The 27,853-nt window shown below is 32.3% G+C and overlaps 1 protein-coding gene and 1 pseudogene across 2 annotated transcripts; one reads left to right on the plus strand and one right to left on the minus strand.

Annotated features, from left to right (window-relative positions):
- The first annotated feature begins 2,671 nt into the window (after window positions 1–2,671).
- On the plus strand, window positions 2,672–8,246 carry LOC148273883 (uncharacterized). Of its 2 annotated transcripts, none has more exons than XM_088238012.1 (4): window positions 2,672–3,023; window positions 3,539–3,601; window positions 3,825–3,914; window positions 4,884–5,032. In XM_088238012.1, the coding sequence occupies exons 1-4, from the start codon at window positions 2,894–2,896 to the stop codon at window positions 4,961–4,963; spliced, it is 363 nt and encodes a 120-aa protein (XP_088094138.1). In that variant the 5' UTR covers window positions 2,672–2,893; the 3' UTR covers window positions 4,964–5,032. The 2 variants fall into 2 exon arrangements, 1 of the variants encoding a protein (XP_088094138.1); XR_015824439.1 differs by lacking the exon at window positions 4,884–5,032 and adding an exon at window positions 7,985–8,246 and having other exon boundaries at window positions 2,673–3,023.
- Window positions 8,247–16,813: 8,567 nt separating this feature from the next.
- On the minus strand, window positions 16,814–16,999 carry LOC148273884 (LIM/homeobox protein Awh pseudogene; annotated as a pseudogene).
- Window positions 17,000–27,853: the final 10,854 nt, after the last annotated feature.

A 27,853-nucleotide genomic window follows, 5' to 3' on the forward strand; every position in this document is an offset into this window, starting at 1 on the left:
GGGAAGGAAATGATTTATATTTATATTTGTATATACATAATTACACAAATATAAATACATTTAAATTTAAAATCTAGGTACATGATTCTGTGAGTGAAATAGTACCTGACCCGGTGGCTACTGTCAGGAAAAAATTCTGAATAAGGAAATCGAGTAGAGATAAGTCCGCCTCGTAATGTAGTTGGACGGCGCGTTCGCCTACTGTGGTTAAGGTACGAGGGTCGATTTCTGAGATGGTTGAAATGAAAAGATTATCCTACCCTGCAATATTTCATATTCCCGGACCGGCACCTGAAGCGTAAGGCTGATCACCCTACCTTCTTGTAACAGATGATCGACATACGCTGCATTTAGTGAACCAATACACCTATGCACCATCGAGCGCAATCAGATGTACGATGATGATGATATTTATATATATTTATTTGACAGTATAATGAAAATTTTACAAAATATTCGGAGCGTAAATTTAAGGCCCAGTAGGTACGAGTACCTACATAGAAAATATAATAAATAAATACAAGATATTGGGTAAATCAACAATATTACTTTTTTTTTAAAATATTATTATAAACATCTAAATTTGTTGCAACTGAGAGGGAATACATTTTTGAGAAGGAAATATGGAAGTCAAGGCATTAACAGGACTTATAACCTAACATTGGCTGGTTTAAGTGGCTACACTACACACTGTGTAACACTCACCATTTTGCCTTGCTTTAACATCCATATTTCTTCAACCCTTTAATCTTTTAACTTTTGTAAATTAAAAGAACTAAAACCTTTATCATGTGGGTGACATTCATCCTTCTCAACTATTTCAACTACTAAAATAAATTTTAAATTGCTTATGCTTCTTCTTATACTAATTAGTTTAATCAATAATGTTTTGAATATGTCTAAATGTTTGTAGACAGGCTAGATTTCCTACATAGGGAGTTATTTAGATTAAAATTTGTTAAAACATAGAGGGAAAACATTTTTGAGAAAGGAATATGAAAGTCTAGGCATTTATAGGGTTTATAACCTGGCATTGAAAAACCAGCATGTCTACAAACATATGTACATACTTAAGACATTGTTGATTTGAAACACGTTTTTTTTAAAAAAACATTTAAAAATAAACGTCATGCTAATTTGAATATAGTTTAACAATTATTAACATAACGTTTTTTTGGCATAAAATATTATAAAGACTTTGATAGATCGGGTCAGATACGACACAAAAGAGGAATTTACAGTAAATATCCCAATTCTCGGGTATAGAATTATTATTTATTTCTACTTGTCATCATCATGATTGAATTGACAAAGGCCAATAAAAGGATCGCCTTCACATCTATCCTCGGGCAGATTTTTTCCACGTTTTGTACGCAACAATGAAAATTCCAAGTAACCTAAAATAATAATCTTCGGAGAATTCTCTTTTCCCAACAGGTGTTAGGAAAAAAGTTCAAAGGTTCGAAATCCCGAAAAAAAATTGTTGGTTTGTGGATTAATAATATATTTATTATTTTCTCCGTATCCGCACTTAACTCTTGTGTGGCTGTGTCACACTAGACTACATACGATACAAGACTTGATATATATCTTTTTTTATTTAAATTTTCAAATGGAAATTTTTACACCAGATTTTAATACAAAAAATAATCCTCGCTACGCAAAAAATGAATGTGACGCCCAATACACGTACAGCCATAAATTTGTAAAAAACAGAGCACGAAGATAAAACTCATAATTGCTCGTTTGTGTGAAAGAGATTTTATTGACAGTCGTGGGGGATGCGCGCATGTAAGATGACCGGCGTATTTATGATATTTTATTTATTTTGCTTTGACACGGCTAGATTATATGTTTATTTTTATAAAATTAATTACTAAACAGTATGTCTAAGTTTTTTTTTTCAAATGTATGAACTTTAGAATGTTCCGTCTTTTGTTTGTGGTAACACAGTATTTTAAACAAATTAAAAGGTTTATCGGACTAGCATCTGAAGCGCAGGACTAATCGTCTTGCCTATATGTAACAAATGATCCGCTAATTATACCTAATTATCAGGGGCGAATCGTCAAAGTAAGCGATTATGCACAACTAACCATTATATTTGACTTTTAATAATAATAATTTATAGTAACAATGTTTATGGGAAAATAAATAAAGTAATTGGTATTTATTATAAATCACCGTTTATATCTTTCTACAAAAAAATATCTATGAAGTGCGCCCAGTGCCAGTGCCCAGCCCATTCTTACTGAAGGATGAAACTAGCCGATTACCTCAGCTTATTCTTCCATACAAAAAAGTACACTGTATTTTTCGTCTTTAACCCAAGTCGGCTTTTTTAGTACTAAAACAAACTTGCAGATTACAAATATTTTTAGAAGATTCTCTAGTTGGAAAATAGTATTTCGAACATTATTTCCGAAGGACTATTTTTCTTTGATGGGATACCGTTGACATATTATGTATCACATAGGACAGGTGGCGTTCGCAGTGGTCGTTTTAGGCATTATTAATTTTAAAAGAAATCGACCAGTGCTAAAGTCTCGACAGTACTGTCCAGGCAGTTTTCAGCCAATACAAGACTTTCTAGTCATTCTTCCGATGTCGCACAAGCCACTTGCTAGTAAATCAATACAGTTTGTGGCGCAACTGTCGGCGGCGTGTGCCCAGCCACGCCGTGCTGGCCGGCGTCCTTCTAGACGAACCGCCAATTTATCCGTTTCCATTCGAAATCGCTGTCACACTGCTCTCTGTGTTTTTGCACTTTTTCTTCGAAATACCGAGTTGTTGCGTACCGAATCGTAATTCTACGAAAAAACTACATCGTTTTCCGAAACGATATCCACATTTATTTAAAGAACGGATCAATCGTGTTCAAAGTCCCAAATTTATGAATTTATCCGATGACAAGATTAATCGACGTTGTTTTGTGTGCATTAAACACTTCAACGCATTCAACTTTAGCCAATACAATGACATCCAGCTTTTATTGTGCTCTGTGCCTACCATTGGATTGCCAGGTAAATTACATGATATTTCATACATAATTATTTCAAGAATTTGTCTCATGTTGCACGTTTATTCGTCCCGTTTGCCTGCCCTGCAAATTTATAACTCATAGGGAATACATACTTTTATTAATCTGGACCCATTTTACAATTAAAGTTATTAGTATTTCTGCAAGAAAAATATATGTACGACTTAGGTTAGCTTTCCACTGTAATTGCACCTTATTTATCTGTCTTGTGTCTATACAATTGCAAGTCTGCTTTTGGAATGTGGTGTTTGTGATTTGTCTTACAGTTTTGCTATATCGTTCCATATTTTTTGTCTCAATCGGAGTTTATATTGTTTTTACAGTTGATTAATCGGGTTATAATGTATGTACAAAGTTGGCGTAGTGCCTTTTCCTGCAACTTCCGACATTTTTATTTGGTCATTATTTACAAACAATTACTAGGGTGGCATGGTGTGTATACAATTGTAAGGATGTGCTTTTGCAATGTGGTGTTGGTAATTTGTATTTTTTTTACAGGGTTTAACAAGTCACCATCCAAAGAAAATAGTTTTCATTATTTACTTGGTGAACAGAGTTCGGGTATGTATTTCTATAATTTTCACATTTCCTTACACCCCTTCTTTTAGACTTATGTTCTATCTCAGTTATTATATTATCGTTAATGCTTTCTACACGTCCTAACCATCTCAGCTTATTCTTTTCTATTCGTTCAAGCCTTACTCGATCTTTCAAGGTTTTTCCTGAAATTCTTGCATTATGTTATCTGGTATGATGTTCATTTTATTTTTATTGTGAATTACAGTCGGCGTAGCTGTTACTGAAGAACTCCCCTGTGCACTCCCGGAAGGCGTTGCCAGTTGCAGTGGTACGACTTTCATCCAACCTATTTCTGGTTTGTAGTAATATTTTTTTATTTTTGTAATAAAAATTTACGGACATACATATTTATATATAAGAGAAAGAGAAACATCTTTGTTTCTTTGTTAAAAAGAAAAAAATAATAAAAAATACCTATAAATTCAGGAGAGTTCAGCGTGTGTAAGAGTTAATGGGAGATTTACATCTTGGTTTGCGATCTCAAAAGGCATGAAACAGGGATGTGTAATGTCACTATGGTTGTTTAATCTATACATGGACAACTGTATGAAAGAGATAGAATGTATGGGTATTGGAGCAAAAACTGATAATTTTTCAGTCAGCTGCTTGTTGTATGTTGATGATGCAGTTCTGTTAGCAAGCAGCAACGAGGATTTGCAACAAATAGTCTCTAGAATGTATGATGTATGCCTGGAGAGCCAATTGGCGATGAACCAAACTAAGTCAAAAGTGATGATATTTGAACGTAGTTATACAGAAAGCAGCCAGCCATAGAAAAGTGAAACTGAGATAATAGCCATTTTGTGAAAAGGGTGAATTATAAAATCTACACAACAGTTGGAATGTTTTTGACTAACAAATGATAACAATGAATACATAAGTTTTTTTAAATATTACAAACAAGAATCTTATTATGTATTTGACAAGTTTAAATGATTTTTATAGTACCATAAGATTTTTCTAGTTTTGTGGGTGTTTTCTGCAAATTTACAAATGCCGTTTTTGTGATCGACAAAGACTACAGCGTCTGAGCGTGGGCCATTCCTTTTTTAATTATTAAAAAGTTTATAGCACATTTATATCGTATGACATGACCATGAAAGTGACCCTCTCAGTTGAAACAAATTTCTGACCCATAATTTTCTCCAGCAAATCGGCATATTAAAGCTGTTTGTATTTTCGAAGAACTTAAAATGTATACATACAGTTACTTGTCCGACTCATTGACACATTGTCACATATTACTAATTAATAATGTTTTTAGATATCAACGCTGATGACATATCAGGCCCACTGCGTATTTCTGGTCTGAGTGCACTCCAGCAGAGTAATGTAGTCCAGTAGTCAATGTTAATATTTAGATTTTTCAATCACTTATATGATATTTGAGGAAAATAATTGTATTCTGTGCTTTCCCCGCTATTATACCAGACCCAGTGATTACGAAAATATTGATGTACTTCGTTGAATAACTAATTGAATATTTTAACTTTAATATAATAACTCCTATCTAGTGAGGTCCCAATATCACCGGAAAACCCCTTAATTAAGAATATAAACAAATAAGTAAAGAGCCATAAAACATAAAAATAATTTACCATGGAACCTAATGTTTGTCAATTAGGATGTTTGAATATTAAAAAAATAATTTGTTAATTTATTATAATGGGTACCCACAGTAATGGGAAATTAAAATGTTTTAGCTGTTCATTAGGTATTAATTATTACTCTACAAAAAAAACGTAATTATTATTATACAAACTATTCTACAAACTATTCTACAAACAAAACGTAATTGTGGTAAATGAGGTATATCAGCTCGATATTGATCCAAGAATACTTCAGAAAAAGTTTCTTCGATTTCTTCCTTAAGAGTCATATAAACTATCATCACATCACTTAGAAGTTGATCGTTATTGTCTAATTCACTTTCGGAATAGGTTGAGCTGCTAAGTCTCCAAGTTTCTCGGTGAGGTACTATTATTTCTATATCACTTTCACTATCCGTTATCATTTTGAATGATATATTTTGTAAATTTATTCACAATAAAAAGGACGCTTTGCAGAGTTAAATTGTTTGTTAGAGTAACAAAGTAAGATTAAATATATATATAAATGTAAAAAATATGTAATTTACCACAGCTGTTTGTAATTTCGGCAACTGTTGTCTATCTCGCTCAATCCATTATGCGTGAACTAGCTATTAGTGAAACGGAATATTTTTCTTGGAAGAAATATCAATTTGTGAGACAGTTGCACAAAAACTTTTTTTATTTTTTATTATATTATTACAACTACCAAGAAATAACATAACTTCTTAGTACATTTACCAGTTATCTTTAAGTTTCAATCTAAATAACTCCCTACAAACATTTGGACATACTCTTAAAATATTGTTGATTAAAAAACTTGCATAAAAAAATTAAAGTGTTTTTAGGCATTACCTAGGAGGTGAAATAATTTATCTAGATGAAACTCACCGACATCAATAAAGGTTTGATGCCGCCCGTCAATTAAAAAATGCGTTTGTAGTGTCTAGAGGCGATTATTGTAATGGTATCTATGCAGGTCTACCAATGAACAAAATGACTCGCCTACAATCTGTATTGAATACCGCAGCGAGACTTATTTTCGGAATCTCTAAGTTCAGTCATATCACTCCACTACTTCAGGAACTACACTGGCTACGTTTTCCACAGAGGGTGGAATACAAACTCTGTTGGCTTATGTATATGTCACTGCACAACTCTGCTGTAAATAAAATAAATATCCTGAAACAGGAAACCCGTGAATTGTACCTTCGGGGTGGTACTGAATATAGAGTTCACGGGTTTGAAATTGAAGACCATGAAATCGTACAAATGTTTGATGTGCCACATCTTTTGAAGGGATTTAGAAATAATATGCTAGTAAAAGATGTACATTTAATTAAATAGCAAAGTGGTCCCATATTGTACAATCATACACATACGATCAAGCAAGAGGGGAAGACTTTTTCCAAATGCACAAATTAACAGATTGTCATATTTTCCCTGATAAACTTAGAAAAATGAAGGTCAAGGTTGGTGTTCAGCAGGACAGTAGGAACTAACATGAAATCTTTGGCAGATACTGTGGATGATATTGACGATGGGGCATCGCAGACTGCTGATCTTGTCTTATTTATAAATAAACTTATCGACAGTTTAAATGGCAGTTCTCTCAATGCTGATAGTATTATTTGTAAATACCGTTGTGGAGTCAGATTAACATCTCCCTACTAGAAATTTTGGCAGGAAGCTATTTCCATCTTAAAATCAGTAAAATTTGTAGATTCCTAAAACCAAAAAATATCAATACCACCTACAGTGCGTAACTGGATTACAACTCTGGAAGCAATATCATATTTGAGTAATAAATTACTTACATGTTATAAATTTACTTTTGTGCTTCCACGTAACCTTAACCAAGACCCCATTGAAAACTTTTTTGGCATGGTAAGAAGTCAGGGTGCACATAACATTAACCCCTCTAGTTCAAATTTTATAGATGCTTTTAAGTCGCTTCTCATATCAAACTTATCTCATACTCGCTCCATTGGAGCAAATTGTGAAAATGATGACGGTGAAATTTTAGATTCATTAAAACTTTTTTTAACATCGGACATCGAAGTCACTCCTTACCAACAAGTTCTTCAAGACAGAAAAGTAGTCAATATGTTGCGGTTTGTAAATATATAGCTGGTTATGTGGCAAAACGGGCTCTATCTAAATTTGGATCTTGTTGTGAATGTAGACTGGATCTTAAATCTAAAATACAGTTACCGGGGCATAGTTTAATAACTTCTAGGGCATGTGGTCCAAATACTTTAATCCACCCAACAATCAAAATCTATAAAGTTTTTAATACCATTGTCAATCACTGCAAAAATAATTTACCGATTATTTGCCATAAGTTTCATGTTATGTCGAGTTTGAAGGAAATAGTACTATCTAAATTAAATCCAGCATGTTTATCTTGTCCAGCACATAGAGGCCATCTTTTTGATTTTATTGTTAACTTAGTATTACGATTATATATTTTTTCTTGGTGTAAACAAATGAACTTTCTATTAACTGGGCGAAAAAAAATAGAGTCTTGCATTGTTGATCCTCTCAAATTACAAGCTAGAAAGTCTTATAATAAAAGACTTAAGAATAAGAAGCGCAGACAATAAAGTAGATACATGCATACCCTTTTCTTCTTACCTGCCATATAAGCACTTCATTTCATTACTTAATAAGCTTATAAGTGCTTCCTTCTTGTTTTATTCCTAAGCAGCAGCCTAGAAATGTCAATGTGAAATAAAATAAATTATCCACCATTAATAATATTCTTTTGTTTCAGAATGGTGATTGTTGATGCCATGGCTCTTAATCTGCACGAAGAAAATATTTTTCATCCAGGAATAGCAGGGATCCAATGCTGATCACAATGCTGCACAATTTTTAAATAATACTCAATTGTTATTTTTGATAATCCAATATACTAACCACACATGTATATAATATTATTTTACAAGTGTCAGTTTTCTTTCTCGATTCTTTCTGACGTATATAATAGAATCGAGCGATTTATTTTAACAGTAAAATAAAACTATTAAAAATGTTTTTAAAAATTTTTATTTATGTATTCCTATTCCATAATAAATTTATTGTGCAATATCAATATAAAAATGTTTTTTTAAATACAAGACAGAAAGATTAAATTGCGTGCTAATACTTGTATTTAATTAAGCAATTTTGTATTGATATTGTACAATAAATATCAATATATAATGCAACGCAGTGATTTGAATTTTCGCGCCATCGTCAAGCTTCTTGTATGCCACACTAAACAGCGCTGCGATCGACGCCAAAAGTACTTAGATATAGTACCATAGTTTCCTGTCTAAAGATATCTGTAGTCTGTGGTACTGTCAATGACAGATCATAATGGAAATATCTGCGGAATGTCATTGTGGTATTTGTTAATAAACTTTTGTACACGTATTGTATTAAAATAGTGTAGAATAAAGCTACGTTTATCGCGTGGTTAATAATAATTGTTGTTTGAGTTGATTTTCACAGAACAACAAAAAATAGTCATTTATAATTACATAACTTACATGTCATGTAAATACTTATATGTAGAACAAATTAATGAACATTTTTAATAGATTACCTATAAAATAAATCACGGCTCGCCACTGCTAATTATAACTAATTATAGTTGGTATGTAAATTCTAGAGACTAGGTTAATTCGTTCTGCAGCATTATGCAGTGCCCTATTTACCATTTACAACCAACAAGTAGGAACCTAATCGTTCTGCGCTCTTTGCTCAGTTCAAAAGAAATGAGGACACATTCAAAAGTTATAAAAATGCGAAAACCTGATTTGAATTAATAATGAAATTTCCATGTTTTTATTTATTTTTGCACCACAACAGGCCAAGATACCAAATTATAGTGGTAAAATCAGCACAGAATGCCCAGGCTCGAGTATAATCACATTTATATCATTATTGACGCTTCAGCGAGCATCGAACACAGAACTCTCCGTGAGTGAGGCAAGAATCTTAGCCGTTACACCACGGGGCCGCCAAAATTATTTAATTTATTTATTTTATTTATTTTATTAACATAAACGGCGAATCTGCCTTTTACAAACATTTATAATATTAACATATTTGGCTTAATGTATATATATATTTTTTTTTTAAACACGAATTTCCTTATACTTAAGATTTATTTTAAAAATTAAACTAAATTTATATTTAAAAAATGAATCTAAAAATTATACGGCATATTCAGGAGAAAGTTCAAATAATAAAACATTCTACAGTAAAACAACAAGAAAATCATAAGTACTGTTTCACACAGATAGGTAAAGTGAATAAAAAACTGTATATATATTTATATAATGATATCCATAAATAAATAAATATAATTACCATTCACCATCTTTGAAAAAGTTTAAAAGGTTTGTTCTATAGAAACAATACCCTATACTAAATATATCAGGTACGTGGGAATAACTATTGCCGAGTTCATGAAGTCTATTTAATACGGCATTACAAGTATACACTGTCCGTGAATTGTTGCTACAAAACGCTGGCACCTGTCTATTCATTCTTCCAGGCACCCTGAAGTTGATGAGAGATAATAGTTCAGGGCAATCCCATATTGAATTTACAATTTTGAATAAATTTAAAAGGTCTATAATTGTTCTTCTATCGTTAATTTTTAATAAATTTAATGTTTTTAGTAAATAATCGTAATTTAAAAATTCATGACTGATTCTAAGTATAAAATTTATATACCGTAAGAATTTTTTTTTGACTCTTTCAAGAGAATTTTGGTGACAGTTGTAGTAAGGAGTCTATATTGTAGAGTTCTACTCTAACTGGCTTCTCTATAATGAAGTATACATATATTTCAAAGTGCCTATGTTTAATTAATTGTTTTATTAAAACAGTAAATATGTATTTTTAAGACTATCATTTTACAATATAACTTCGTTTGGATGAACTCCAGTTGTCCGGATTGCCAAATATCCAGATCGTTATCAGGAAATAAGAAAAAAAATGTTTTATACGTCTAAGTAAGTTTTTAATGTGATTCTAATTCGCTGAATTATTTCAATAGCAATAAAATCAGGCACTCAATTATCCGGATAATTAAGGTTATACTGTATTTTTATTTCTTATACTTTTAGACATGTCATTATGCTTTTTTATTTATTTATAGGTACCTACATAAGGCAATAAAATTCTAAATGTAGAAAATGTTCACCAACACGTTTATTCCCCAAAAAATTTCCCTTTTTAGCAGGAAGAAAATTACATTAATACGGTTAACTGACTTCAGTCATGCAATTATTCCACTAGACTGTCTTTTAGGGAGGAATGCAAGAAATTCTCCTTTGTGATAAACTGATAAAATAAATCATTTTGTGAATTTTTGTTAATTCAAGATAGATCAATATTTCAATAAACAAGAAAAAAAAGGAAATTAATTGCGACTGATTTGAATATTATTAATATTAAAAGCATTAACTTTGAGATCTGTGTGCAAAGATCTATTAATGTGGCGTTCTATCCTTTCTGCTTACCCTTACGGGGAAACGGCGTGATGAATTGTTGTTGTTTATAAACTTTGTGGGTAAGCATTTTAATAAGCAGTAATTATGTATATAACCACTTACAAATTTTCTATGAATACAGGTTTCGAGACGTACCCGTCACTTCTTCAGGGCACTTTTTGCAATAACTGCACATCCCAATATACACTTTCACTATTTAAAGTATTTTCATAAAAATATATAACCGGCGTGCTGATAAGACACTAGCTATTAGAAACATCAACCTGTTTGGTGATGTTTATAGTAGGATTTGCATGTTAGTGTAATTAGTGTCCTGACGAAGAGATGGGTACTCAAAACCAGTAAATAGAAAACTCGGTAAGTGATTATTGTATAAATATTTACTAACATTTATAGCAATTGATTAGGTTTAATAAAGGAACAGAAAAAAAATGTGTTCTTATTAATTTATATTATTAAGTTGTTATTTATCCATAAATTTTCCGATTTTTTTTCCTATTATAATAAATTAGCTTTTACCCGTGGTTTCACCCACGTGGTATTAGGGAGAAATTATTTACCTTATTAATTATTTGTGTCGTTTTATCAATAAGAGTTTTACCGATGGTATTTTATATTGTTCAACTCTTGTATAATGCCAGTACTCCTATATGGGTGAGAATCTTGGCACCTTATCAAAGCTCAAAACACCAAACTTCCGAGTTTTGAGAGAAAGTGCTTGAGAAGAATATTAGGTATAAGGTGGTTCGATTTTATAACTAACATTGAAGTCTGAGAACGGACGCAGTAGCCTCCTATAACGAGCGTCTTGAGGATGCGGCGGTGGAACTGGCTTGGACACGTGCTGCGCATGCCTCAAGTGAACCTAAACCCAAGTTGCCTCTTCTTTAAACCTGGGGACTCACGCCGTTCTGGAAGACGATCTTTCGACTATATTCGGTGGAGCTAAGGGGCACTGGATTGACGTGGGACTAGGCGAAAATGCTTGCTGGTGATAGGGTCTCTTGGAGGCAAATGGTGATGTCCACATGCTCCACTTAGGAGCGGATGTGGAAAAGAAGAAAAGATTTTTATATTTTATCGTAATTGAAAGAAGCTTGGTCTTTCATATGAAAGAAATATGACGATCCGTTTGTCTATGGCGACATCGCATCGCTATTCTGTTCGCAAATACAAAATCCTACAGCAAAACCAAAACGAAAAAAGCAAACCAAACCAACCATAGCCAAAGAAAGTTAATTAGAGAAATTTGAAGAATTCAATTCAAATGGTTTTTTTTTTTACACACTTCCTTACCTGAGTAGTGGTCTACTCATTTTCAATGAATGTTGCTCATTGTTAATATATTAGATATTTCTTTTCAGGATTAAAAATAAGAATCATATTTTAATTTTTATCTATATGCAATAAAATATGTCAATTGGTCTTTCCGTTGACGTAAAAAAAACACAAACAAACACACTTTCGCATTTATAATATTCGTATACGGATATTGTACTCGTAGGTACTTTTTAAACACTTTTAAGATACTCTTAAAATCCTGAGAAATATTTTTTTTAATTGAAAAACAACAATTTTCGGGCCCTATGAATTGTTAACGACTGGTATGAGTGATAACTCTTTTCTTTCTTCCTCTTTTCAAATTTGATACAAAATACCCACAACTCAATGCAGAAGAACATACATATATGTATTTCATTTTGTTTTACGAAGTCTACAAATGTTATTAATTTTATTATTTTAATACTAATTGCATTTTTAAACAGCGGTTTCCAACCTGGGAGGCGCCAAATTTAAAAAAAAAACACAGAATTATCATGCGATTGCTCACGTAAATAAAAGCTTAGATTACGCCATTTCAAATTTAGACTAAATTTAGGTATCTGGAATTTTAATAAAGACTAAGTATTGAACAAAAATTGGTGGTAATAATTTGAAGAAAATACATTTAACATAAAAATGGCGTCAGCTAAATTTTATTTTTTTGATTTGAAAAAAATACAAGCATTTAAAATCATATACATTTTTGTGACATTTTCCTTTATTTATACTTAAAATTATGCCTTCGGTAATACTTAAAAAAAATAAAAAAATATTGAAATACTTTAGTTGAAGCCTTTTTTTATAGAATTGTATTCTCTTTATTTGAAAAAAGAAGATAATTCTAATTGTAATATTCAATTTAAAACAATATCTTATTGACTTTTAGACAGACCTTCTGTACAGCCCTAATTGCTTTCGAAAAGGCTGGTCTGAAGGTCACGAAAAAGTCAATAAGAAATAAGTTTTAAATTAAATATTACAACCAGAATTATCTTCTTTTAAAAAAAAAAAATACAATTCTATTAAAAAAAGCTTCAACTAAAGGACTTCAATATTTTTTTTTTTTTCAAATTTAAGTATTACCGAAGGCATAATTTTAAGTATAAATAAAGGAAAATGTCACAAAAATGCATATGATTTAAAATGCTTGTATTTTTTTTTCGAAAACAAAAAAAATAAAATTCGGCCGTGGCCACTTTTATGTTAAATGTATTATCTTCAAATTGTTAAAACTAATTTTTGTTCAATACTTAGTCTTTATTGAGATCCCAGATACCTAAGTTTAGTCTAAATTTGAAATGGCGTTATCTGCCCGTCTTAAAGTAATTATTTTTTAGTTACATAAAACTTTTAAGCATATTTTTTAACAGAAATACCTTTCAAACATATTGTTATTATCTAATTTATGTGTTTTTGTTTTTTTATTATTGCCCGATTTAAAAAAACATTCATTTTAAAAAGGCAAAATCATATGATTTTCTAATTATGCGTTCGGTTTTCCCGACTACAGCCTAAACTCAATTTCGTTAAAAATGGTCTGTTGGACAAAAACTAACCAAATATCGAGCCAGGTTAGTAGTCAAACAGCAGATACGAGTGGCACTCTCCTCATTGCTCTTAAGATTTAATAAACTTTGTGCCAACAAACAACAACTACCCTCGCATTCAATTTTTAGATTATATACCATCGTCGAAATAAATATACATGAACATATACGTTATAGCATAACCTTGTTATTATTCTGTTAACAGTAATTTAAAGTTTTTTTGACGTAATAAAGTTTGTACTATTTAAAACGTATCTATTTTATTATAATTGTTCAAAAGAAAGATAGAGAGGCACGGAAAAAATATTTTTTCGGGGAGGCGTAGTAGCATAAAGGTTGGAAGCCGCTGGTTTAAGAAATCAATTATATTTAAATTTTATAAAATTTACATAAAAATTCAATGAAAATCGAGGCCAATGTATCAGATAAAATATTTTCAGATAAATCACCAATTGATATATTTTTCGGGTTTGCCATATATGCCATAGATATTTTTAGCTTAAATTTGTCTCTATTAAGTTTTACATTTGAATATCTTTTTAAACATCTGGTAATAGGTCATTCCATTATGACTGGTGAGACACTTGATTCCAGAAATTGACCAATTTTGAGCTGTAACTATGTAATCAGAACTTATACAGTAGTAAAATATTTCTTTAAAACAAGACAATTAACAATATTTTTGTACTGTTTTCAAGAAAAAACCAAACAATATTTCTATTCAATTATTATTTGATTGAATGTAAGTGGTGGGACACAGGAAGATCCCACCTTCTATTTTTCCGCATTTAAAATTAATCTATACCAAACTACTCGATATTAATAAAAAATTGATTGTGTTGTAAACCTTAAGCTTAAGCTGCCAAAATAAAACAAAAGTCTAATAATAGTTATCGATAAAAGTAAAAAATAAATAAATTGTGACTGGTGGGACAGAGTTTTGTGACTGGTGGGATTTCTAAATAGTAAATATGTGTGAAGTAATAGTTTCCGTACACAAAATTCATTCCCTGTTATTTAGAAGAAGAAAAAAGTATTATTATTTGTTAATAGACTACCAAACTAAGCCAATATTGATTAAGAAATATTTTGATGTTTCGTATTATTAGAGGTATGATTTTTAATGTTTTGTAATTTTGAAATTACTCCGCCTGTGACGTCACAAGTTACAAACTGAGAGTAACGCTAATTAGTGAGTTGGCTTAGCGGAAACCAGAAATCTGTCATGATAATATATTATTTGTTGATTCTTAAGAACTTGTGACGGAGTTTATTTTTATTATTTTTTTCGTACATTTTTAAAAACTTCGAAATATAATTAAATGCTGTAATTATTACCGCGTGTAAGATTACATTTTTTTATATCTAATTTCCTGTAGCTCTTAACTGCGAAAATTTCATAACTAGAATATGCAAATTATTTTAGTACAAAATTCAATATTTTGTAATGCAATTTAAAATCTTTAGCCTCTCTGATCAACGAAAATGCAGGTGTGAATATTTTTCTTGAAAGTACTTGAACTTGTAAACGATATATTTAAAAATACTTTTTCGCTATTTTATCGATTTTTTAATACTTTTTGATGATGTAGTTAGCTTTCAGTGAAGGACTGTAAATAAACTTTTCATCTATTTCAAAAAGGAAATATTTAAAAAAATTGCACTTAACGCCTTCATCCACTCGCGTCTTCAATTTCAAATTCAAACCAACTATTTTTTACATACATAATTAATTATAGTGCTTTCATACTTATATATTACGCGGTCACTTTGTTTATATTAGCCTTGTTAAGGCGAAAGTCCCATTAGTTTGGCACAAAAAAAAATCATTTTTCTTCACATTGCAAAACCATTGATAACATTGGGATTTTAGTCTAATGATTTTATCGATCATCTTAATACATTCAACCGGGCAGTGTATTGTATTTTGAAGACAAATGAACAACATAATCCATTTTCATATCAATGGGTCAAAAAAAAAACAAGTTAAGAAAGTGATTATGACGAATATGTTGGAGATTAATGCATTTGGGCGAAGCTCTTCTTTAATATAATGGAGAAAAAATGTACCGAACATTATCTTTGAAATATCAATTCAATAAAGGTATTTTTATTAAAATCCGAATGCATAAATAAAAGTTAAGTTAAAGTTTTTAAAAAAAACTTTATTGTGAAAATTTACACGTTGGGATGCATAAAAAATAACTATTTTGAAAACAGAGGTCCCCAAATTTTTCAACAGATTTTTTCTATTCTTCTATTCTATATAGTTTTTTTTACAAATTCGTCAACTTTAAATGTTTTTTTGAACCTACAAAGAGCTCAACAATGTTTGAGTATGTCCAATGCTTGTAGACTGACTGGCTGGCATTCCTCCCTAGGGATTTTTTTTATATTTAAATTTATTGCAACAGAGAGGGAAAACATATGAAAAACTCCCTAGGGAGGAAATTCAGTCAGTCTGTAAGCATTTGGATACACTCAAACATTGTTGCATTAACTACCCGGTAAAAGAAGATGTATAAAAATTGGAAAATCGTTTTCAGGCGTTGCCTAGTAGGTGATTTGGTTCAGCCGGGTGAATATCCCCCGCATAATAAAGGTTTTACCTCCTTTACTTCATAAAAGTCAACAGACGGAAGAGTTCAGGAAATGTGGATGTTTAAACATGGGCAGAATAGTGAAAGTTGCACAGTGTGTAAAGTGGCCACTTAAACCAGCTAATGACAGGTCATAAGCTCTGTAAATACCTAGACTTCCAAATTCCCTTCTCAAAAATGTTTTCCCTTTTTGTTGCAATAAATTTAAATAAGATGATCAGTCTGACGATGGGAACTATAAAATAATTAAGTGTAAAAATACATGTTTAAATTAATACTTCTTGTCAACCGTTTCGGAAATCGAACCCGAGATCTCTTATATAGTAGGCAAACACGCTGACAACTTCACCACGAGGCCGACGTATACGTATAAATAAAAAAATAAATAATTTAATTTCTATTATCATACATAATTAATTTATGATACGTAGATTTTTAATTATAAATCTATTTTTTTAAATCTAGTCTAATATTAAAAATGTATTATAACTTAATTGCATGTGATTAAATTATACAGCAAAATCCACATGGAAAACAAAGTTATTACATCATCAAAAGCTTAGATGAAGTTAGATTAGGGTATGTGGGTTAGGGTAGGGTATGTTAGGGTTTCGCAGGATACTCACTTGGCGTAGTCCTGCTTGCAATAGACCTGGTGGTCCCTGATGAAGCACGACGGCTGCTGCTCCAGACGCAGCGCGCAGACGCAGCAGCGCAGGCACGCAGCGTGCCACGCGCGACCGCTCACCTCGAGCAGGAAGCGGTCTGCTATCGGCGCGCCGCACGACGCGCACGACCGCTGCTCCGTCTGCGAATTGTGTTATTCATATTAATTATTTATGTAATTTTAAATCCTACAAAGAATAAGCACTTTGGCGGACTTATTGCTAAAAGCAATATCTCCCAGCCAACAAAAAAAACAGACTGCTCAAAAGAAGAGTTGTTCGAAAATATGTACTAAAAATCGAAAGTACGTATCAAAAGATACATACATAAAAAAGATACATAATTAATTAAAAATAACAGCTGTTTTTTTAATGGGGAGATAATGCTAGCACATATTAACTAAAATAAAATACAGAACGTAATGTGGAAACAGATAAAGAGTTTAGAAAGAGAGAGAAAGAAGAACCAAGAAATGAAAAGGGATAAAAAAACAATAAAATATAGAGAGGTCAGGATTCTATAGTAATGTTTCAGGTGTTACTTGAAGGTGGCGAGAGAAGGCGAATTTTTTATATGACGAAGTTATTATGTACATGTAAATGTAATTTCTAAATATTAAAAATATTTTTTAAATAAATAATATAGGCAAATGTCACTGGGGTATAATTAAATAGAGATGGTGATTCATAGAACGATGGTTTGAAATTATGTTCGAAAAAATGAGCGTTGTCGTCAACATTGCAAAGACTAACTGTCTTTACTAGTAAGTATTATGTATACTACGATGACGGTAAAGGTGGTAGTGTATTTTAGTATTTGCATGTTAGTGAGTGTTCTGATGAAGTGAAGGGTACGTCTCGAAACCGGTAGACATAAAAAGTCGGCAAGTGGTTGAATACTAATATTTACTAACATTTATTATTTTTACTCTATTGGGCCCGTCTATGTATTAATATGTCAATGGTTATTTCAAATAATATTTTTTTGAAGTATTTTAATGTCATGTCATATTTGAGAGAAAAAACACGCACAGTAAACAGTAAAGCTAGGGTTTCCTAGGACAGCGGTGCCCGTATCTTAACGGCCGTAGTGAACGGTGATGCGGTGGACAGCCGTCGTAACAGTGACTAGAAAATGATTTTCTAGGAAAACGGTGTTAAATGGTGTTGATAACACCGTTTTCCTAGGAAACCACTCTCTAGTCCCCGTTACAACTGCTGTATACCGCATCACCGTTCACTACGGCCGTTAAGATACGGGCACCGCTGTCCTAGGAAACCCTAGCTTAAACATTATTATTTTTATTCCAAATTGATTTTTATACAGCTTGCCCGCCGTATACCGCACACCGCATCGGAGTACATAAGTCTCCTTGGCGGTGCCCACATACACGGACAAGTTGCTCGTTGCCGATCGAGAAAGGCTGCCCGAAGGAGCTCTCTGTAATCTGGTAGCCTAAGCATCTTTTTGCTGAAGAAAAGTAATCCAGAAGTACATAATATGCACTTCATCGGATTGAGAAAAGAGGGAAGTGAATTCTTCACTGACTGAGATTTAATTGATTGGATATGATCAATTCGCCACCAGATCTGTATACCCGACAGGACCTATAACAGGGCCACGGAAATTAGCGAGAAGCTCCATTTGATCATAGAGAGGGGGAAAGTGACAAGACTACAGGATTAAATACAAGCAACCCTACCGAACATCGTTCTTTTTTTGGTGTATTTTTTGCAGGGTACTGTGTGGAACGTGTAAAAAGAGGTTTCAGAGTAAGTTGGGGTAGGGTGGGGTTCGAACCTCGGTCCTCTGATACGTGAGTCCGCAAGTTCGTATCACTAACCACGGGACCACGACCCGATACGCAAATTAATTTTCCGTTAATTACAGATTAAAATTTGTTTTTGCAATGTGCGGATCCGAAATGGCAGAATTTGGTAAGCTAACTCCATAAAACTCCAAAAAACTACGAAATTTCAATAAAAACCTTTTACTGCGAAATTAGCTTATTTCACACATATCTTCTAAATCTACCGATATGGTTTACCATAATTTTTTAACTAGGGTCGATCGATTTTACGAATTTTTTTGTACTTATTCTACTTCTCTCAGGTAAAAATTCTGCAAAAAGAAATGTATCGGAGATTGATCTTCCTCGTGGTTTACTGGTTAATGCATTTGCTGGCAAATAAATATATCCAAATAATAAAATAAAAATAAATAATTCAATAAGGAATCCACCCCTTGCAATTGCGAAAATAATCGTGTCTCGATATTTAAAAAAAATCATGAGTCAGAATTTGGTAAAATGTGCGTTATATCTTTACATATATAATTCCTCTGTACGTGTGATGTCACCAAACTCCTCCTAAACGGCTTAACCGATTTACGTGCGGTTTTCAGAAAAATATAGGTCTTTGTGCTGTGCGTGTTCGTAGATATTAAAACCTTCAATCTAATATGTAAAAGAGAAGTAAGGAGCATAAATATGATATTCATAGATCTACCAGGGTTGCATTTGAGGAGAATGCATTTACAAAAAAAAAAAGAAAAATGTTGTTTTTTTTGTGTAGAAAAAAAAATGTTTTTGAATGTTTAAAAACAGCATTTGTTTTTTGTGGATCTCAATCGGATTCTTTCCTTAAATTCGTTAAAATTTCTACCATTTATTTCTTTTTACTGGATTTTGGTGACACCAAAATAATATTAAATGCAATACATTTTTAAAAATCGTATTCCTAGATAAGTTTACCCCTCGGTTGGTGAGAAGACCGGAGTTTGACGTTTTCAACAAGAATGCCACATTTGAAAAAATATTTATTTTATGTTTTGGAATTCAACCATAAACAAGTACTTACTTAAATGTAATATTAACAATTTTCAGTTTAGGAATTTAATCACAAACAAGTACCTAGGTACCAACTTATAAATTAAAAATATTTTTCCAAGCTAATAGCAGGCAAGCCAACGCGCAACGTTTAGGCAGGATAACGTCTGACGGGTCCGCTAGTATACATTTATTTTTAAAATTCTAGTTTTAAGATATTTACATATTATTAAAGCAAATTACATTTATACAATAGATTAATTGAGTAGTAAAAGTATACATACATATTTTTTGTTTTTGCCGGTGAGTCATCTAAACTGCCTAACTAGGGATAGCTTCCCGTTCTAAGGCAGTAAATAAAGTGTTTTTTTAGTTATATTTGTCATAAATATCTTTTTTTTTTTATTAATAAATTTTATTAAAAGTACATGTTTTTGTAAAATTCTAAACATATCTACTTTTACACATCTAGTATATGTTATCACTGTAACTCTCCAAAAAAAGAGACTAACTCCTGTGCTTGGAGAGTGACTTACACTGTTTTACTTTTTTATAGGTTTGTAAACTTAAAGTTAAAACATACATATAAAATTATTTATATATGAGATACATGTGCATACAGAATTATTATATTATATTTGTATTATGAAATTATGACTTCGTAAAAAGTCATATTTGCAACAATGACGCAGCTTTTGACGACATATCAATAACGATTTCAGTGCTCTTTAAGAAAGGAGTAACTCTAAACAACGTAGGTACGTACTCTTAATTTTTTTTTACGCATATATTGATTTTGAGGGCATTTAAATTTCCCTTTGTTCGAAAAAGGTAATCAAGTTATACTAGAGCGGGGTTTGAGGTTCAAACCATTTTCGATCCGGAACCACATTCGGTTCCGAGTTTTATTCCCGACAAGGTCAAAAAGGAATTAATTTCGGTTTTATTCACTATAATTATATAAAGCCCCTGGATTCGCACTTGAGCGTAAGCATGATAATTTTGCTTTAATATTACAAAATATGATCGATCTACTTTGCATTTGTAAACTTTAAATTAATAAATTGACAGTCGCATTAAATTTAATCTGTTTTTTTAAACCTGAGAATTCTGTTAAGTACTTCACCACTGCCACTGCACGGGTCCATTGTGTCCATTGTGGTCCAAAAACAATAATAAAATAAAATGCGTTTGTAAATGATATTATTTTTAATAATCTCAACATATCGCTAACCCAAAGCAACAGTGATATATGTCTGAAGAACATATTCTGAGATAATCGGGCTTTAAGGTAAGCAGAGAGTCAGAAGTCAGACTAAATTAAATTATTTAAAGTAGAATGAGTAGTTCTGAATACTAAATTTTCGCATAGGCCAACTATCTAATTTAAATATTTTATTAATGTAATCGTCAAATGGTGTATAAAACTGCTTAAAAAACAGAAATAAAACTAATACGATTTGATCAATTCAACCTAATCAAGCGTTTTGGGTAATGCTTAAGGTAGCAAAAATATTTTATTTTTTAAAAGAAATAAACCGCTAAGCCTCTATTTTGAGGCTTGTCAGCGGGCGAAATAGAGGGGATATGGAAGGAGGTAATAAAACATACCCGACAACACCCAGACCAATTGAGAATAAATCTTTCTTGGATTTTCTCATTGCAACTAGCGGGAATGCAACCTGCGACGCCTGTTTTACAGTTGGCCGTCTAACCAACTGCGCCGGTCTGTTCTAAATGAAAATCATCATGTTTAATTTCTCGTGTTTATATTTTTTTAAATTAGCCGCATGGAAAAAATAAATATTCCCAAAATAACCAATGTCTAGGGGATAGACTTTAAAAGAGCCGCACAAGACAGGGAGGAATGAAGGAGAAGAATGAAAGTAATTGCTGCCAGCCAATCCCAGGATTGAGACCAGATAAGAAGAGGGGACAGACAAGATTCATAATTGCACCCCTAGGCGTATGATTTAAAAATAAATTATTATGTTTAAAAAATAGCCTTCTCACTGAAATTATAATATTTTTTCTGTAGTGTATGACCTAAAACCATGCCTTTTTACATTTACCTTGCTTGCGACCACAACTACCCTGGGGGTCACGACCCTCTGGTTGAAAAACACTGGTGTAAATTAATAATATCTCCTAGCCAAGTGTAAAAATGGAATAAATAGAAAATAAATATGACATACAATATTTTGAGTTTGTCCAAATGTTTGTAGACAAAAAACTAGATTTCACCCCATAGGGAGTCATAATGATTAATATGAATTTTTCAACATTAGCCAAATGGTGAATGTTACAGTGTGTAAAGTGGCCACTTAAACCGGCCAATGGCAGGTCATAAATCCTGTAAATCCCTAGACTTCCATATTCCCGTCTTAAAGATGTTTTCCCTCTGTGTTGCAAAAGAATTATTCAAATAAGCTCCCCGGGGAGGAAATCCTGCCTTTCTACGAACATTTGGACATACCCTTAACATTGTTGATTAAACTAAGTGGTATAAGAACTATAAAAATTGAAAATTTGTTTTCAGGCGTTGCCTAGTAGGTGAAATGGTTCAGCCGGTTGAATCTCACCCACATGATAAAAGGTTTCAGCTTTTAAACTTCACAAAAGTCAACAGATGGAGTTGAGGAAATGTGGATGTTTAAACATAGACATAATGGTGAATGTTACACAGTGTCAACAATATTTTGAGTTTGTCCAAATTTTTGTAGACAATGTCTGGATTCAACTCATAATTCAATTAGATGAATCTCACCCGCATAAATAAAGGTTTCAGCTCTTTAACTTCGCAAACATCAACAGATGAAAGAATTGAAGAAATAGAGATGTTCAAATATAGGCAGAATGGTGAATGTTACACAGTGTGTAAAGTGGCCACTTAAACCAGCCATTGACAGGTCATAAGCCCTGTAGATGCCTGGACTTCTATATTACCTTCTCTTAAATGTTCTTCATCTCTGTTGTAATATGTTGTTACACAGTGTGTAAAGTGGCCACTTAAACCAGTCAATGACAGGACGTAAGCCCTGTAAATCCATATTTCCCTTTCAAAAATGTTTTCCTTTCCGTTGCAATAAATTTATATTATAAACTTATTTTTCTTATCTTCACTTCATCGTCAGAGTCCCGTCCCTTCTCGAAAGTATTCTCTATCCCCGTCAAATACGAAATACTTCAATCAAAAGTTTCGAACTACAATATCCCAGGTTACTGAGTTACTTGATTTGACCAAATCTATATGCAGGCATTCCTCACCTTTGTAGATAATATGTAATAATACGAAAGTACCATACAACGCGCGTTGTGTGTGTGTGTGTGTGTTGGCGCAGTCGGTATGCGAACAAACTGTTCGATCTACTAGCAGCTCAGCAATAATAAAGACCCGGTTTGGGTCCTCACAATGGCACTCGAGATTCCTCCAGGAATGATAAATAACGTTTCGATGATCCATCGATCCACTCGCATCGGTGCCAGCAATCAATGCCGTGATGAATTACTCCCATCTTTACTAGAAGATGGCCCGTAACCATCTGGTAATCAAATTTAATATTAATAACTTATAATCAATCGTTTTACTTTATTTTTCAACATCATCATCATTCCCTTTCCACACCTAATGGTGCATAGGGCAATGCAGCGGTACACCAATCGCAGCGTATATTGATCGTTCTTGTTACATGAAGGTAAGATGATCAGTCTCACGCTTCAGGTCCGGGGACTATGAAATATGTGCTAAGCAACCTATTAATAACATATATGTAGCAGATGCGTTCCGTCCATGGATACTGTGGATGCGGCGTTTCCCATGAAATTATAAAAATAATATGAATTTTACGAAAAAAACATTGTAAATACGAATTAAACCTTCAAATATGTATTCCTAAAATTCCCACTGAGATCGTTCGGGTGCACGCAATTCAAACAATATCTTCAGTATACATACTTAGCTACGTATGCGTATTTCCTATATCAACGTACGTACTGAATAACTAGGTATCTTGTTCTTGATAGTATTTGTTGTATACGCGGGATGCAGCTTGTCGAGTTGCGTCTACTTCCCATACCATTTGTCCAAATGTTCACGCATGCGCTTTAGGTTTATACGGTTTTAGATTTCTCTTTCGAGACTCGGAGAGATAAGAAGCATCCAACTTGTGTAATGCAAAGAAAAAACTACTCTAATAACGTTTATCATAAAGTTTGAAGTAGCGCATTATTGACACTTGGCCCAAATTTATGAACGATTGTCTCGGGTCTTTTTTTAGGTGTTTTGGTGTTTATATTGTTATCTCTTTTTCACAGCGTCTGGTGATGTCTTCCACTTAGGAGTGGAAAAAGAAGAAGAAAAGAAGAAAATTTACAACTTTACTTCTAGACCCGCCTGTGCTCCGACAATTTATTGATTGTCAACTATTAATTATTATTAATCTAATAGACAACTTATAAAGCTTATTGAATAATTCTGAATAAACCTGCTAAAATTAGGAACATGATGGTTTTTTGTCACCATTCTTACTGATAAAAGTCACCGCACGCGCCTGATATGTAGGTACATTGTTATTATTAAAGAACACGTAAAAAAACGTTTGTGTAAAACTCTCACTATAAATAAAGTCGGCCTCGTGATGTTATGGTCAGCGCGTTCGATTCTAATTAACCGACCTCGCAAGAGGTCTCGGGTTCGATTCCCCATGGTCGATATGAAATATTTGTTTAAAAGGGTGATTTCACACTAGAATATTTCATTGTCCCTGGACTGGTACCTGAAACGTAAGACTGATCACCTTACCTTAATGTAACTAAATTGATCAAGAAACGCTGCGATTGTCCGGAAAGGAATGATGATGATGATGAAAATAAATCCTTATTCAATTGTTGTTTTATTGTCATTGCTAAATGTATTTTTGTTCTGTTTTTGAAGTTTTTATTCACAAATATTTATATTTAGTTCAACCCATTGACTTCGATTCCGAAAAGGTAAGTAAAGACATGCAACCAGCGTGCATCTCGAACAAATTCGTTTTAGAATAAAACATTTACTATGCTGTCCATGATTGAACATTCATAGTTTTGAAAAAAAACATCAATAAAGAGGAATTTTAGTGGTTTAAAAAAAAAAAATATTTGTATTTAGACTATTAAACTGAGCTAGTAAAAAATTCAAAACTTTTTAATGTACCAATAGTATTATCGGCGAGAGTTATGAATTTTTTCAATTACTTCACGTGTGACGTCTCAAGTTCTTTTCCGCTTCTTGATGAGTTCTACTCATTCATCAGTTGGCTTACCGTTAACCTATCACAACTGTATTATCATTGGTTGATTCGAAAGAACTAGTGACGTCATGCAAAGTAGTTAGATTTTATTAAAATATATTTTATTATTTTTTTCATGCATTTTCAAGAAACTTCGCAATAAAATTTAATGCTCTAACTTTTATCGAGTGCAAGAATATATTTTTTTACACCCAATTTCCCGTACGGCTGAACTTCCTCATTATACCTACTAGATTGACCAAATATTGCCAAAAAAACGGATTTTAAAATAAATTATAACTCTAATCGAACGTATGTATTTTAATTTTATTTGAAGTATTTAAATCCCAAAATGTGAAGTACTAACATTATTCTTAATTCGAAGGCAACTTCAAATTTTGGATGAGCCAAGGGTTTCAGACCCCTGGAGCGGCCGCCATAAAGCGCAAGATATGTCGGTCTAAACGGCGCACAAACGAGTGGCGGTAAAAAATAATGCCCATCTGTGAGGGGAATGTGTGAGAGGCGAGTGGGATCATTAGATGTGAAGTAGAGGTGTGTTGGTGGCATGATCTGCGACCTTTGGTGATTGATAGCAGCCAGCGTTTGGATCCATGTACCTCCCAGAACGACGAAGGAGGTCTTAGTTTCAGCTGTGGACACCAAACATCTCTTCAAAATCTCAAGTCTATTTTTATACTACTAGTATCTATACCTATCTACACATAGATATTTGCTAAAAACTCTCAGGGTCCGTATCCCAACGAGAAGTTACAATTTATCTTCAACTTTATCTACAAGTAAAAGTTTTATTTATTTGTTTATTTGTTTATTTATTTATTTTGAAGAAACAAACAGTCGACAATGATATAATAACATTTTTTAAATACGGTTAAATGACCGACCAGCGAAGTTTCTAAATAAAAATCATAGGTAGGTACATAATATCAAATTGTGTTACAGCAAAAGGATGTGTTTTTGTGTATTTGTATGAGAGTAAGTGTAGATGTGTGTTTGTGTATTAGTATGGGAGTACGTGTTCAGGTGTGTAAGTGTGAACATCATTAAATAGTAAGTGGGATCGTATCGCAGCCAGAAATAATAAGTCTTAATTTATTTTTAAATAAATTAAGGGCATGTAAAATATATCAATATATGAAAAAAACAGTATAGTTAGAGCAAGAACTATAGTTAATAACATAGTTAGTGCTACAGACTGGCAGATGATTTAAATACTTATTTCTTGTCACGCGAAAGGGGACATTAAGATTAATTTTGGAGAGTAAGGTAAAAGAGTCTATTATTAAATAATTTGTGTAAATAGCATAATGTTTTTCTTTTCTTTTTTAATATTAAGTTCGCAGATTGTTTGAATGTTTTTATTTTCTTCTTTAATATTAAGTTCACAGATTGTTTAAATGTTTTCTTTCCTTTTTTAATATTAAGTTCATAGATTGTTAAAATTTGTTTAAATTTTTATTGTTTAAATGTATACTATGTATTGTTACAAGAAATGTACTATTTTTTTTATGTACCGTCCCAAATTAGTTTTCTCGTACAACTCCTGGGAATATAATATCATGATATTCATGTCTTATATGTTTTATTAATAAATAAAAAAAAAATTAAAAAAAAAATTCAGATACAGTGCGTCTATTTTCAAGGGTGAAAAATCCCTTTTGTTTGGCAGATTAACTGTAAGTACAAAGCGTTTTATTGTTTTTATAATCTAGGTATTTAAAACATTTCTGTTGAACATTTTGCAGCGCCTTTGCCTGCCATGCAAGAGGTCTCGGGTTCGAATGGCACCAGAAGCGTAAGACTGATCATTTTACCTTCATGTAACAAAATATGATCAAGATACGCTGCAATTGGTGTACCAATGTAGTGCCCTATTCACCATTAGGGGCGGAAAGGGAATGATGATGATGATGTATGAAAAATATAATGTGTTTGCAATTTTTTGTCCAAACATGTTCAATTTTAGGTTACCGAAGAAGAAACACATTTTACGTAAATATCGATGTTGGTTTATACTTTATACCGTCTCGATATGTACCTACCGATGAAGATAGCTTTTGTAATCGCGGCCCAGAATTACGGTTGGCTGTCTATTTATATACATATACATATCTTAAGTTCATTCGTAAACCGTGTAAATAATGAGCAGTTTTAATAATTCTGTAACTTTTACAGTTTTATTGAACCTGAAAATAAGTTAGTTAAGGCGGATCGAAACCGGCGATTTCTTACTATCGAATTTAAACAGAACTCAAAACTTGGCATGCTCATTAGCTACAAAATATTTTTGAAAAATTCTGCATTGCACAAAATGTAGCGCAAATGGCCTAAACGTTTGAAAACAACGACAAAAAAGACCGAATTATAATATTTCTATTTTTCATTGTTAGTTTTGCAAATAAAATGTTTGGAGTATGGGTTTACGACGAATTATAACTTCAGAATCACTATACTATGGTAGATATATTATTTTTCTGATTTATTGTTTACATTCCTATCTTTTCTTAAGCTTCTGCAAACACTCATCAAAATTGTTAGCTTATTATTTTATATTATTTTGGAATACAAATAGATGTACAAGTTACAATACTTATATATAGATAGATAAAAAAATCAAATTAATAAGGCCTGCCATTCGAATAGCTTTATTCACTTAAATTAAACCATATATACAGGAACGATTAAGACAATATAAAAATAAGTAATGGGTAATTCAATCAGTATTTTAAATCACAAATTAAAATATAAGAAATACCGACAAAACAATGACGTGGCTGGAAGGGAAAATAAGGAAATTGACGGGAAGTGGTAAGGATGAATAAAGGAAAGTAAGACTGGAAAATTGTTTTAGACATTAAATTACAATATTCATAAGCGCCTG

Source organism: Micrasema longulum, unplaced genomic scaffold, assembly GCF_059751315.1.
Source record: "Micrasema longulum isolate JH-2025_06_02 unplaced genomic scaffold, ASM5975131v1 h1tg001816l, whole genome shotgun sequence".
In the NCBI taxonomy this organism is placed as follows: domain Eukaryota; kingdom Metazoa; phylum Arthropoda; class Insecta; order Trichoptera; family Brachycentridae; genus Micrasema; species Micrasema longulum.